This window comes from Pan troglodytes, chromosome 5, assembly GCF_028858775.2.
Source record: "Pan troglodytes isolate AG18354 chromosome 5, NHGRI_mPanTro3-v2.0_pri, whole genome shotgun sequence".
NCBI classification, from domain to species: domain Eukaryota; kingdom Metazoa; phylum Chordata; class Mammalia; order Primates; family Hominidae; genus Pan; species Pan troglodytes.
The window spans coordinates 135139179-135155271 of NC_072403.2; the positions used below are offsets into that span (position 1 = coordinate 135139179).

Genomic DNA, 16093 nt, shown 5'->3' on the forward strand with positions numbered 1-16093 from the left:
CAGAAGTCTGAATCTCTTGTACAGCTGAGTTACAGAGGTTTCCTCAAATCATCTCTCTAATAGATCACTCCCTTGGGGGCAAATTCGGATATACACTATCCTTGGGCTGCTGTGATTGGCAGAAAACTTTCTCTTGTATTTGCAGCAGCGTAATAGAATACTGAAGTATGAATAGATGGCCTTAACCATTATAGTGTTTGAAAACATACAAACTTGGAGCCAAATCTTGTCTGTACCATATAAATACTCTTGAGATGTTAGATTTTCTTTTATTGCACTTATTTCATCTTTAAACTGGGCATGATAATTGGGTTTTACTAAGAATTAAGTAAACTAATAATAGGAAAAGGTATAACCATACATTTTCTAATTAATTTATTTTTTTCTCATCCTTCTGGCTGATTATCTCAAAGGATATTAAACAATATTTAAAAGAATGTTTCAATATAAAAATTGTGCCCCTATATTATTCTACAAATGCAATTGCCCTTCTATTGAAAGTTTTACCTCTTAATATTAGTGATAATTATGAATACATTAATAATTTCATGTGTAAAAAGTATGTCTAGATATGTCTAGTCATTTCAGGGATACACATTTCAGTGAGCAGTAAAAGGGAGACAGTGAAAAACAAAGCTTTTTCTCTCCCTACTAGAGATTTATGTATTTGCTATGAATGAAAATAGTTGTCTTAGTTATGATATGTTTATCTAGCACCTTCGAATTTAAAGCACTTTTTTAAAGTAATTGAATTTGCCTAAAATTATGTTGCCAAGGCTACATAATTTAGTATAAATCTTATTTATAGTTTTATGACAATATCAGCAAAATAGATCATTCTCTTTTTAAGAAAAAAATGTCTGCATTGTGCATGCTGGCATTTGCCTATTTTGTGTCTAGGTTGAATTAATTTAAAGGTCTAATTTATAAGCAATAAAAAATATATTCATGATCTTAACTATATGTTATTTAGTGATAGATAAAAATAAATCCCAGTAATATTTATTTTTACTACCATATTACTTTTGACTTTATTCATGCTAAAAAAGTCTTAGTAATTGATAATTTTTCTTATGATGTGTAACAGAATATTTGTTCATGTTAATGTTGCTAATAGTTCTGATTTCTTCATGTTTTCTTATTTTCTATTGAAATGTAAGCTTTCTGCTAGATTTTCTACCTGTCCAGTTCCTCTGCTATTAAGAGAAGTTTGTATCTTCTAGATTTCTTTGTTCCAAAATAATTTAATATTAATATTAAGCAACAACATAATTCATATGTTTTCATACAAACATAGTAGTTATGTAATTCAAGATTACCTTTTGTCACATTGTGTAATTGAAGACTTTCTTTTCTTGTTGAGACTGTTAATAAGGAAAATGTAAATTAAAATATAAATTTTTAAAGTAAATTTCCATAAAAATTTTGTCTCACATCAACGAATGAGGATAATTTCAGTGTTATAAATATTTTCTCAAGTTGGTTTTCAAAAATTTTTCTATCCAACCGGTACCTAACAAAAATAAATGTTAGCACTAGACATTGTTTTATAAACAGAGGTATAACATGAATGTAGGAACAAAATTAACTAGAATCTATGAAAAATGAGTCATTCTGATTAACTGGACTTGGAGATAAACAAAAAAGAGTTATTTTGTTATTGACAATAATTCTGATATGTCTAAGAATGCTTTCCTCCTGCTCCAATAAACTATTTGATAATTAAGACCTTTGTAAGCTTTATGATAATTATACTCAAATCAGTAATTGTCATCTTATATGGTGTAGTTTGCCAAATAAATAAACCTAATGTTAAGAAAAACGGCAGCATTGTGATTCAGTTTATACTTTGCTCATCAATGGCAGAACAAATTGATGCTTATTTGCATGGGTTGGCTTACCATCCATTGCTTCTTTGACACTGCTGTTACTACACAACCATTTTTATTGTGTTTTTTACATACCATATTTCTTCTTTCACTCAGGCTAACACTCATCACATACATTTAGAAAAGTTTTTTTTTCATATGATATAAATACATTTTGCCTTAAAATATTTTAGCTTCAGGGCTTTGCATTCTATTTTTTATTCTTTAAAAAAATTACCTTTTTCTTCTTTAAGATGCTTCATGTCTGCTTTTTCTGTATAGAAGAAATAGTAACAGGGTAATTTATTTATTTATTTATTTTTAATTATACTTTAAGTTCTGGGATACATGTGCAGAACATGCAGGTTTGTTACATAGGTATACATGTGTCATGGTGGTTTGCTGCACCCGTCAACCCATCATCTACATTAGGTATTTTTCCTAATGCTATCCCTCCCCTTAACCCCCACCCCCAGAGAGGCCCCAGTGTGTGATGTTCCCATCCCTGTGCCCATGTGTTCTCATTGCTCAACTCCCACGTTTGAGTGAGAAAATGCAGTGTGTGGTTTTCTGTTCCGGTGTTAGTTTGCTGAGACGATGGTTTCCGGCTTCATCCATGTCCCTGCAAAGGACATGAACTCATTCATTTTTACGGCTTCATAGTATTCCATGGTGTATATGTGCCACATTTTCTTTATGCAGTCTATCATTGATGGGCATGTGGGTTGGTTCCAAGTCTCAGTCACATGCTATTTCTGGTTCTAGATCCTTGAGGAATCACCACACTGTCTTCTGCAACAGTTGAACTAATTCCCACCAACATTGTAAAAGCATTCCTATATCTCCACATCATCTCCAGCATCTGTTGTTTCCTGACTTTTTAATGATTGTCATTCTAACTGGTGTGAGATGGTATCTCAGTGGTTTTGATTTGCATTTCTCTAGTGACTGGTGATGATGAGCTTTTTAAAATATGTTTGCCTTCTTTTGAGAAGTGTCTGTTCATATCCTTCATCCACTTTTTGATGGGGTTGTGTGTTTTTTTTTTCTTGTAAGTTTGTTTAAGTTCCTATTAGATTCTGGATATTATCCCTTTGTCATATAAATAGATTACAAAAATTTTCTCTCATTCTGTAGGTTGCCTGTTCACTCTGATGATAGTTCCTTTTGCTGTGCAGAAGCTCTTTACTTTAATTAGATCCCATTTGTCAATTTTGGCTTTTGCTGCAAATGCTTTAGCTGTTTTAGTCATGAAGTCTTTGTCCATGTCTATGTCCTGAATGGTATTCCCTAGGTTTTCTTCTAGGGTTTTTATGGTTTTAGGTCTCACATTTAAATCTTTTTCTTTTGTTTTCTTTCTTTTTTTTTTTTAGACAGAGTCTCACTCTGGCACCAAGCTAGAGTGCAGTGGCATGATCTTGGCTCACTGCAAACTCTGCCTCTCAGGTTCAAGTGATTCTCCTGCCTCAGCCTCCTGAGTAGCTGGACCACTGGTGTGTGCCACCATGCCAGGCTAATTTTTGTATTTTTAGTAGAGACAGAGTTTCACCATGTTGGCCAGAGTGGTCTCGATCTCTTGACCTCGTGATCCGCCCACATCAGCCTCCCAAAGTGCTGGGATTTCAGGCATGAGCAACCACGCCCGGCATGTTTAAATCTTTAATCCATCTTGAGTTAATTTTTGTATAAGGCATAAGGAAGGTGTCCAGTTTCTGTTTTCTGCATATGGCAAGCCAATTTTCCCAACACCATTTATTAAATAGTGAATCCTCACTTTCCCCATTGCTTGTTTTTGTCAGGTTTGTCAAAGATCAGATGGTTGTAGATGTGTGGTGTTATTTCTGAGGCCTCTGTTCTGTTCCTTTGGTCTATATTTCTGTTTTGGTACCAGTACCATGCTGTTTTGGTTACTGTAGCTTTGTAGTATAGTTTGAAGTCAGGTAGTGTGATGCCTCCAGCTTTGTTCTGTTTGCTTAGGATTGTCTTGGCTATAAGGACTCCTTTTTGGTTCCATATGAAATTTAAAGTAGTTTTTTCTAATTCTGTGAATTAGTAGCTTTATGGAAATAGCATTGAATTTATAAATTACTTTAGGCAGTATGGCCATCTTCACAATATTGATTCTTCCTGTCCATGAGCATGGAAGGTTTTCCATTTGTTTGTGTCCTCTTTTATTTCCTTGAGCAGTGGTTTGTAGTTTTCATTGAAGAGGTCCTTCACATCCCTTGTAAGTTGTATTCCTAGGTATTTTATTATCTTTGAAGCAATTGTGAATGGGAGTTCACTCATGATTTGGCTCTTTGCTTGTCTATTATTGGTGTATAGGATCGCTTGTGATTTTTGCACATTGATTTTGTATCCTGAGACTTTGCTGAAGTTACTTACCAGCTCAAGGAGTTTTGGGGCTGTGACGATGGGGTTTTCTAAATATACAATCATGTCATCTGCAAACAGTGACAATTTGACTTCCTCTCTTCCTATTTCAGTACCCTTTATTTATTTCTCTTGCCTGATTGCTCTGGCCAGAACTTCCAATACTATGTTGAATAGGAGTGGTGAAAGAGGGCATCCTTGTCTTTTGTCGGGTTTCAAAGGGAATGCTTCCAGCCTTTGCACTTTCAGTATGCTATTGACTGTGGGTTTATCATAAAAAGCTCTTATTATTTTGAGAAAATTTCCATCAATACCTAGTTTATTGAGTGTTTTTAGCATGAAGAGGTGTTGAATTTTGTCAAAGGCCTTTTCTGTATCTATTGAAATAATCATGTGTTTTTTGTCATTGGTTCTGTTTATGTGATGGATTACATTTATTGATATGTGTAGGTTGAACCAGCCTTGCATCCCAGGGATGAAGCTGACTTGATTGTGGTGGATAAGCTTTTTAATGTGCTGCTGGATTCGGATTGCCAGTGTTTTATTGAGGATTTTCCCATTGATATTCATCAGGAATATTGGCCTGAAATTTTCTTTTTTTTGTTATGTCTCTGCCAGGTTTTGATGTCAGGTTGACGCTGGCCTCACAAAATGAGTTAGGGAGGATTCCCTCTTTTTGTATTGTTTGGAGTCATTTTAGAATGAATGGTACCAGCTCCTCTTTGTACCTCTGGTAGAATTCGTCTGTGAATCCATCTGGTCCTGAGCTTTTGTTTTGGTTGGCAGGCTATTAATTACTGCCTGAATTTCAGAACTTGTTATTGGTCTATTCGGGGATTCAACTTCTTCTGGTTCAGTCTTGGGAGGGTGTGTGTATCCAGAAATTTATCCATTTCTTCTAGATTTTCTAGTTTATTTACATAGAGGTGTTTATAGTATTCTCCGATGGTAGTTTGTATTTCTGTGGAATCAGTGGTGATATCCCCTTTATTATTTTTTATTGTGTCTATTTGATTCTTCTCTCTTTTCTTCTTTATTAGTCTGACTAATGGTTTATCTATTTTGTTAATCTTTTCAAAAAAACAGCTCTTGGATTCACTGATTTTTTTAAGGGATTTTTTGTGTCTCTCACTCCTTCAGTTCTGCTCTGATCTTAGTTATTTCTTGTCTTCTGCTAGCTTTTGAATTTGTTTGCTCTTGCTTCTGTAGTTCTTTTCATTGTGATGTTAGGGTGTTGATTTTAGATCTTTCCCACTTTCTCTGTATCAGAGTAATATATTTATTAACAAGTCTTCTTAAGGTGAGGAATTGAATTTTATGTAGGCAATATTCACAGTTCAGTAGTAATATGAAAAGAAGTCTGTAGTTTTAATTTAGTAGTAACAGGTAGAGTCTGCTTTCAGTTCTAAATTCCTGATCCTTTTAGATATTTAATAAAAATGGAATAACTATATGTTTTGCATGATGAACTGTAATGTACTATAATTATGATATGTGCTATAAAATCAGTGTCTTCATTTTCATCAACTGTTTTTAAATCATATAATTTGTATAAATTTGTTTTTTTGTTCCTCTGTTTTTGTGGCTAATTTGACGTACATGTCTTAAAATGTCATTTTTACCTTTACTTTCTTTTTCAGATATTTCAGTTTTCTTCTTTCCTAGGGGAAAGAAAAACAACAAGAAACCATCATTTTAAAAAACATGACTTTCTTACTCATTCTTGGAGTAAACAGTTAGAGATGAGACTTAATCTTATGAGTGGAGGGAGTCAGGGCTCTCTCATTTCATTTTTGTTATGCTTGGTCATTCTGTTTATGTATTCACCTATAGGGTCAAAATTTCTCCTCCTCCTCCTCTTTGGCCTCCTCTTCCTCCTCTAAGTCTTTTACTCCTCTTCCTTCTTCTTTTCCTCCTCCTACTTCTTTTTTTCCTCCTCCTCTTCCTCCTCCTACTTCTTTTTTTCCTCCTCCTATTTATCTTCTTTTTTTGAGATAGGGTCTTTCTATATGCCCTCAAATTCCTGGTCTCAAGGGATCCTCCCTCCTCACCCTCCTGAGTAGCCTGGTTTACTTACAGGCATGACCCTGCTACCCACTTCCTCCCCTTTTCTTTTATGCTTTGAAGACAAGCTAGGATAAGCCATGCCTTTGTTAACAAGTTTAAACTAGAAACAATAGGAAAAAAAACTACATGTTACATTTTTACCTTTAGGAAATAAGAATTTGCCTGGCATGATGGATTCATAAGTAAACTAATGAATTAAAGCAATAAAAATGTAACAATATTTCTAAGCAAAATGTGGATCCAGTTTTCAAAGCAGTCTTGGTAAATAATAATTTTCTTGCTACACTTTTTAGACAAAAGTGAGAAGAAAAACAATATTTAATGGGTGACTTATAAGTTTGTATGCGGTAAGAATGGACACATTGCATCATTTACTCCTTATAACAAGCCTTTTGGGAAGTCATTATGCCTGTTCTGTAGAACAGAATATCTGGAATTTGAGCAGCTAAGGGATTTTCTAAATGTTATACATCTAGAAACTTAAATTTACATACTGTTTCCACAACTCTATCTTATCTCCTCTGAAAAAGTAAATATTTACCTGATTCTGTGACTTCTGATGTTCCTTCTTTAGAAAAAAAAAAAAAAGAATGTAGAAAGAAAGGAAAAAAAAATAAAAAGTATAGTTTTTTATTCAGTAGCAAACAATTGAAACTTATCTTCTGATATTTCTTCCTAAATTACAATAGGCACACATACTCAAAATGGCAAAGAAATGTACTGATGATTAATATTTCTGATAGCTGTAACTAGACATCTATTTTGAAAATAGAACAAATATTCAGTTAATCTAAAATGGTATATTTAAATATTATAGAATAGGTTAGATAGAATAAACAAGATCTAGTACTTGATAGAACAACAGGCTGATTACAGTCATCATTAATTTAGTGTGTGCATTTTAAAATAACTAAAATATTAGAATTTTTATAACACAAAAAATATGATAAATGCTGATGTGATGGATACCCCATTTACTTGCCTATATCAAAATATCTCATGTACCCATAAATATATACAACTACTAAGTACCTACCAAGTTAAAAATAAAATAAAATGAAATGTAAAAAATTAAAAAACATACGATATAATTAATGAATTCTAAATTCGAAATTGGTTTTCTTAGTTACAAATTATAAATCTGTTACACAAATTTTTAATCTTCATTGATGCATGCAAACATTCATTCATATAATATTTATTAAAGTAGCTTCATTTATAAGATGCTGTCAGAAATGCAATTGAGTGTGGTCATGGGATGAGATTAAAAGTTAACAAAAACAAACTCAGTTCATATTGACTACAGTCTGATAAGTGATAGAAGACATAAAATTATATTTGCCTTTTGCCTATGCTCATACAGAACCATGCTTTCTTCTTGTTCCTTCAGTAAACTTACAGATTAATATTTCTAAGTATAACCTGGCAAGTTTTTTTAAAAAAAAACTTTGTGTCACAAATAATTTCAAATAATAACATTTCCAGAAAATAAAAATTCTCTGGTAGTTTAAGAAATATCTCTCATAAAATATCAATGTTTTCTACAAACGTGGTATCAGTTTTATCAGTCTTACATAACTATTTTGAGTAGCTATTTTCAAAATTCAAAAAAAATTAAAATATTTTATGACAATGAAGGTATACAATAAATAATGTTTCATAAAAATATAGTACTTTAAAATGGCTTTATAATGATGTTTCATATTAGCATTCTAGTTTTGACTTCCAACCCTTAATTTTGGCAATAGTGTTCATATTAGTAGCAGTATTACAAACTATACTAGAGAATATCTCCAGCCTAAAGGCTGTACTTAATGTTTAAAATTGGCATTGAATCCATTATGAAGTACCTTGTAGCTGCATTATTAACGAATCTGTCATGTGCTGTTAAGAAAACAGGTTAGTTCTAGGTATTAAAACATATAAATACAACATCCAGATACACTTTGGATTGAAATGCTCAATTTTTAATCCAGGTTACAGTCTGAGTATTCTAACAGGATTAAATAAACAGCTTCACTGTTTATTGTTGCATATTTACTATTGTTTAAGATGTCCAGGAAACCCCCGTGATTTTGAATTACAAAATAAAATGTACCTCAGGGCTTTAAAAAAATTAGAAAATAAAAAGCTAATGTGTTAAAATTAAATAAATTGAGGACATATATTATGTGCTCTTAATTTTTCTCAACCCACACAATAACTGTTAGAAGATCTTCATACTGTGTTTATTCAATACATCTAAACAAACAATTGAAAGTAGATAAGAGAGAGACACAATTACTGTGTCTTTTGTTTTTGTTTTGCTTTGGTTTTCTTTTGTTGTTGTTTGTTTGTTTATTTGCACAGGTATTAGTTATCATGGTAAATGTGTTAGCAAACCAGGTATATCAACAGAAAACATGATAGGCATTCCCTCATACATCCTGGTCCAGTGTCATAGACCTAAGAGGTGCTCAATAAATACATGTTCAAGGATTAATAAGTGTAATACAGGCATACTCATTTTATTGTGCTTCGCTTAATTGCAATTCTCAGGTATCACATTTTTTACAAGTTGACAGTTTGTAGCAACCCTGTATGATTAAGCCTATTGGTGTAATTTTTCCAATGGCGCTTGCTTCCTTCACATTTCTGTGTCTCATTTTGGTGATTCTCACAATATTTCAAATTTTTCATTATTATTACATCTGTTATGGTGGTCTGTGATCAGTGATCTTTGATATTACTACTGTAATTATTTTGGTGTGCCACACACCACACCCATATAAGGTGGTAAAACTTAATGAATGTGTGTATTGAGACTCTCATTCCCCAAGCCCTCTCCCTTTCCTCTAGTCCTATTTCCTGAGACTCGATGGTTTTGAAATTAGACCAGTTAGTAACCTAAAATGGCCTCTTAGTATTCACAAGAAAGACAGACTTGCACATGGCTCACTTTAAACCAAAAACTAGAAATGATTAAGTTTAGTGAGAAAGGCATGTTGAAAGCTGGGATAGGCTGAAAGTTAGGCCTCACGTACCAAAGAGTTAGCCAAGTTGTAAATGCAAAGGAAAAGTTCTTGAAGGAAATTAAAAGTGTTACTCCAGTGACCACATAAATGCTAAGAAAGGGAAACAGCCTTATTGCTGAGACAAAGATTTAGTGGACTGAATAGAAGATCAAAGCAGCTACAACGTTCCCTAAGCCAAAACCTAATCTACAGCAAGGCCCTAACTCCCTTCAATTCTATGAAGGCTGAGAGAAGTGAGGAAACTGCAGAAGAAAAGTTGGAAGCTACCAGAGGTTGGTTCATGAAATTTAAGGAATGAAGCCACCTGCATAACGTAAAAGTATAAGATGAAGCACCAAATGCCGATACAGAAGCTGCAGAAAGTTATCCAGATCTAGCTAAGATAATTGACCAAGGTGACTACAATAAACAATAAGCTTTCAATGTAGACAAAATAGCCTTCTAGGGAGGATCACTTGAGCCCAGGAGTTTGAGGCTGTAGTGAGCTATGATCCCCAAGCTGTACTCCAGCCTGGTGACAGAGTGAGACCCTGTCTTTAAAAGAACAACAACAACTTAACAAATAGCCTTCTATTAAAAGAAGATGTCATCTAGAACTTTCTTAGCTAGAGAGAAAAGTCAATATCTGGCTTCAAAGCTTCAAAAGACAGGCTGAGTCTCTTGTTGGAGGCTAGTGAAGCTGGTGACTTGAAGTTGAAGCCAATGCTTATTGACCATTCTGAAAATTTTAGGTCCCTTAAGAATTATGCCAAATCTACTCTGCCTGTGTTCTATAACTGGAATAACAAAATCTAGATGACAGCACATCTGTCTGCAGCATGATTTACTGACTGTTTTAAGCCCACTGTTGAGACCTACTGCTAAGAAAAAAGACTGCTTTCAAATATTATGGCTCATTGACAATGCACCTGGTCACTCAAGAGCTCTAATGGAGCTGTACAAGGAGATTAATATTGCTTTCATGCCTGTGAACACAACATACATTCTGCAGCCCATGGGACTAAAGAGTAATTTTGACATTCAAGTCTTATTACTTAATAAGTACATTTCATAAGGCTGTAGGTGGCATATATAGTGACTCATCTGATAGATCCGTGCAAAGTAAATTGAAAGTCTTCTGGAATGGAATCACCTCTCTAGACACTATTAAGAACATTTTTGACTCATGAGAGGGAGTCCAAATGTCAGTATCAACAGGAGTTTGAAAGAAATTGATTTCGACTCTTACGAACGACTTCGAGAGGTTCAAGGATTCAGTAGAAGAAGTAACTGCAGATGTGGTGGAAGCAACAAAAGAATTAGAAGTGGTGACTGAATTGCTTCAATGTCATGATCAAACTTGAACAGACGAGGAGTTATTTCTCATGGATGAGAAAAGAAAGTGGATACTTGAGATGGAATCTACTCCTGGTGAAGATGTTGTGAACATCGTCAAAATCACAACAAAGGATTTAGAACATTCCATAAACTTAGTTGATAAAGCAGAAGCCAAGTTTGAGATGACTGACTCCAATTTTGAAAGAAGTTCTACTGTGAGTAAAATGCTGTCAAATAGCCATACGAACTACAGAGAAATCTTTTGTGAAAGAGTCAATCAATGTACCAAACTTTGTTGTCTTATTTTCAGAATCACCACAAATTTCTAACCTTCAGAAACCACCACCTTCATCAGTCAGCACCCATCAACATCGAGACAATACTTTTACCAGCAAAAGTATTACAACTTGCTGAAGGTTCAGATGATCACTAACATTTTTAGCAGCAAAATACTTTTAAATTAAGCTATGTACATTTTTTAGACATAATCCTCTTGCACACTTAATAGACTAGAGTATAGTGTAAACATAACATTTATGTGCACTGGGAAAACAAAAAATGGTGTGATTTATTGTGGTGGTCTGAATGAAACCTGCAATACCCCCGAGGTATGCCAGGACAATGACATCTAATTTTCCTTGAATTGCATTTTTTGAATCACTAAACATCTCTTCATGTGCTTATTGGTCTAGGGCTTCTTGCTCTACCCATTTTCTTTTAGTTGTGCTTTTTGTCTCCAAGGTATGCCTGTACACACAATATCCTTTGTCAACCAGACTCACTTATATGGTAATAGTATAATGGCTATTACATTAACAAACACACCATACATATTTAACTTCAGTTATAACTCAAAGAAATTGTGAAATTAAAACAATGAAATAGGACAATCTTAAAATTCTAAAATGGTACACTTACTTGGAGTTGGTTTTGGTTTGTCTAAAAAGGAAAAAAGAAAAAAAAAGAAAATGAGTGATAATTTTCTATCTATGGGTGACATATCCGCCCTTTATATTTCCTATTTTTGCTTTTTATTGTAAAAATAAGACTAAACTTATATCAACAATGAACAGTAGGAAATGTGTTTTTAATAATTTTCATATCATACTCCCAATGAGTTTCTCATGGAGCAGTAAAGCCTGAAAGTATGGAATCTTTTTTGGTCTCTTTTTTATTCCTGTAAACCTCATATTTGATTTGATACAATATTAATCAATGCTCACAAAAATCTGAACTTCTTACTGTTTCTGAAATAGCATAAAATACATATTCTGCCACAGTCCTTTTGGAATGCATATTAATTTATACTAATAATATCAATTATTAATATTAATTTATACTAACTCTCCCAATCCAGTATGTTGAACAATAAGGTTCCTTTATAAAATCTCAAGAATGAATGGGTGGTAGGTAAAAAAAATCGTAAAGACATTCTATTTTTTTCCAATATAACATGTCTTCTAAAATATATTAACTAAAAACGTTAACTGTGTCATCGTACATCTAAAGTTCTATTTCTTCATAAAAAGTAGAAAAGATTTAGCTATGATTGCGGGATTGAATCATCTAAAATTAAATAAAATAACTAATAGCTAACAGAGGGAATACAAATTGATACTTTTTTTGTAGATACATTTTGTGTTTATATATTATATGTATTATATATTATATATATTATAATATGTATTATATATTATATATATTATAATGTGTATTATATAATATATATTATATATGTTATATATAATATATATTATATATGTTATATATAATATATATTATATATGTTATATATAATATATATTATATATATGTTATATATAATATATATTATATATAATATATATTATATATATGTTATATATAATATATATTATATATAACATATATAATATATATTATATATAACATATATATAATATATATTATATATGTTATATATAATATATATTATATATATGTTATATATAATATATATTATATATGTTATATATAATATATATTATATATAACATATATATAATATATATTATATATGTTATATATAATATATATTATATATGTTATATAATATATATTATATATGTTATATATTATATATATTATATATGTTATATATTATATATATATATATTTGTACTGGTAGATAGATAATGCTAGAAGGATACTTTAAGAAATAACAGTGATTTGGGAGGCCGAGGCGGATGGATCACGAGGTCAGGAGATCGAGACCATCCTGGCTAACACAGTGAAACCCTTCTCTACTAAAAATACAAAAAATTAGCAGGGCATGGTGGCAGGCGCCTGTAGTCCCAGCTACTCGGGAGGCTGAGGTAGGAGAATGGTGTGAACTCGGGAGGTGGAGCTTGCAGTGAGCTGAGATGGAGCCACTGCACTCCAGCCTGGAAAGAGAGACTTCGTCTCAAAAAAAAAAAAAAAAAAAAAAAAAAAAAGAAGTAACAGTGATTACCTCTGGATATCATCACATATTTTTGAAATGAGAACTGGTAGAATTTACCAAAAGAGAGAGATTTTTGCAGTTAGCTTCCTATATGCCTCAGTGTTTGAACCATGTGAAATATTACATATTGTAAAAATTGAATGACATTTTAAAAGAATTAAGCTAACTTTTAGAATGGGGTAACTTCTCTTTTAAGAGGATATATCAAGCTGAAATTCACAATTTGTGAAATTTAACCTGTGTAATTTGACAAGATATTTTAAAACTATCAACTTAATCTGTATGATAAATTATATTAATACTGACAACAGTGAAATACTGAATATTTTGGAAGGACCTTGTGAATCATAAAAGCAAATCTAATTTGTTAATTTTGCTCTATCATAACTGCATGTTTGGCAATCCATGTTTGATTGACAACAATATTGCCCTTAGGTCAGATAAACTAGATTACACTACAAAACCACAGGACGACACATTACCAGGAAACACAGTGAAAATGACTTGTATGCATTACTTTAATTTTTGGATAAAATAAAAATAGTGAACATAAGACAGAATATAAACCAAAAATGGTAAAATACCTGTTTTTATAGATGGAAGTTCTCTTTCTCGATGTTCAGCTTTTTCTAGAGAAAGAAATCAAAATTCACTGGCAATCTGTGGATTCTTTGTTTGGCAAATATTTCTTATTTATATATTTGCAAGTGATCCTCAGTTTACCCAAGAGGCATGCCCCAAAGTCATTTTCATGTAATTTGAAACAAAGAAAGCATATTGCCATAAAAAAATTATAAACAGGGTTAGGTTCTTTCTCAGGACACCCAGGAAAAGGCTTTTTTCTACATTTGGCTGAAAGACAGTATTAGGGTTTTATCCCTTTGGGGGCTGTGTTGTATAAGAGGATAGAATATGGCAAAAAGGAGAATAAGAATATTGTTTTATTTGCTGAAAATTGAATCATTCTTTGGGGACATTTTTAGTGGATGGTATTTGTCTTTGACATTTTACCAACTCCTTTTTTTTCCTCTTTGAATCCTAGTTACCTTCTTGCCAGTTAGAAGCAATGCACTGCTGAACACTAGTTTCTTATTGAAAATTTAAACTAAATCTGCTGTATTCCAGAGAGTGCCACATTTTGTATTTTTATTGACCTGTACCACCCTCCCTTTCCAGGTTTTCTTAAAACTCTCATAGCTGAATCTCAACTATTCTAGGATATGACAAAAAGAAATAAAAATGTATGAGTAATCGACATCCCTCTTAGTTCTCTGAAAAATATTTGAATTGAAAATTTTAAAGAGATCATTCTCTTTCATCAAAAGTGGAATTCAAAGTCAACCATATAGGTGGGATATCTTGAATGGGATTGAGAATATCTGTCAATTGAGTAGGACTCTGGAACAGACCAAGTGTTACCTCTAATGACCTCTATGGTCAGTTCTTCTGAGCTGTTCTTGATGTTTACTTGTCCTTTCTTTCCCTCACTCTTGAATTTGGAGTTTCTCTAAACTTACTACTTTTTCCCCAAATTATGCACCAACACTGAAGTAGGTGGGAAGATGTGGGACTCCAGATGTCATCGGACTAAATAGATATTTGTAAATTAGGAACTGATACCATTCAAGAATAAACTTCCATGAACTGAATTTGCATAAATGTTATAGTAAATATGCATTCAAAATAAAAGAAAATGAAGCCAATATTCAAGGTATTAAACTGTTATAACAGCATTAATAATAAATCAAGGGAACAATAATAATATAAAATATATATTCAAAATACAATTCACAGATTCTAGGATGTGAATATGTTCTGATTAGAGTCATTCATTTGTGCTATATAGCCTAAACCACTTATATGTATTCCTCAGCTGTGTCACACATTCACCTTTGGGTCTTGTGAAGCTATTTTGCATGCAAGAGCCAGAATATATTTGACCAACAGCCATTCATGCATTTGTCTAAGCTTGTGTTTCACAAATGTACACCATTCAACGACCAACATCACAATTTTGACACAATATTGAATATATTTACTACCACAGTGGGTAAATATTTATGCCTTCCTGAGTCCAAAAGTCATCTTTAAACTCTTCATCACCGTACTCTCTGTGTCACACCTGTACAGTGAAATGAAGGATCTTCAAAGTCCACATTCATAAGGACATTTCATCATTGTAATGGACAAATGGCAAAGCGTTTATAATTAAATGGATTTCTAAATGCCAAAGTTACCTACAGTTTAATTAAGGCAGCTTAAAGCAAACAAATTAAAAACAGTATATGGTTCATAACACTGACAATTTTGTATCATTTCATTTTCTTTTGTTATTTATTACGTATGTTTAAAAGATTTCCAACCTACCTTAACTTACTGTGAGTGGTATTTTATAGCCTATATGGATTCCCTCTTTTAATATTAACCATAGTGACAGACTTCTGGATATTTCTTTTGTATAGTTACAATCATTAATTAGTAGTGATTTAATTAATCATTAATTATTAATCATTAATTAGTAGATTGATTTAACAAGAATGTTAAATCAATGCCATAGCAATAACATTAATTTATCACTAACAATTAAATAGCGATAACATTAATTTATTGTTAATAGTTATTTAGCCACAGACAACACTGAAAATAACATTTTTCTTAAAAAAACTAAGCAAAATTGTTAAAGCTGAAATGGTCAAGCGATATTTCTCAGGTGTTATTCTATTCATCTCTTACTTGTTGGTTTGGGCTTGGCTGTGGAGAATGGAGGCAAGCACATGGCATATTGATGAGTACAAACCATGGAAAAAATAACTGTTTAGTATTTGTATTTACTTATTCTTAGTTTTAGGTCCCCTCCTTAGCTTAAACTTAACCTGTTTTCTTTGACCACTAATATTTTACTGTCAGCAAATACATTAATCAAACTGCAAAAAACTAGTAAGACACATGCTATGCACATAAAATTTAAAACCATCTATATATTTGAGTCACAA

General features: G+C 32.3%; 1 protein-coding gene across 28 annotated transcripts in view; it reads right to left on the reverse strand.

The window, feature by feature from the left end:
• TRDN (triadin) overlaps nt 1-16093 on the reverse strand; it is a 414373-nt gene that overhangs the window by 35519 nt on the left and 362761 nt on the right. For 27 of the 28 annotated variants that reach the window (XM_054686250.1, XM_054686252.1, XM_054686249.1 and 24 more), the window contains 7 exons: nt 15834-15851; nt 13685-13729; nt 11558-11578; nt 6850-6876; nt 5864-5902; nt 2107-2142; nt 1320-1364 (listed from right to left, as the gene is read on the reverse strand). In XM_054686250.1, the coding sequence (XP_054542225.1) occupies nt 1320-1364; nt 2107-2142; nt 5864-5902; nt 6850-6876; nt 11558-11578; nt 13685-13729; nt 15834-15851 (231 nt within the window). Of the gene's footprint in view, nt 1-1319; nt 1365-2106; nt 2143-5863; nt 5903-6845; nt 6877-11557; nt 11579-13684; nt 13730-15833; nt 15856-16093 lie in introns of those variants that run through there. The other variant, XR_008548643.2, reaches the window with a different exon arrangement.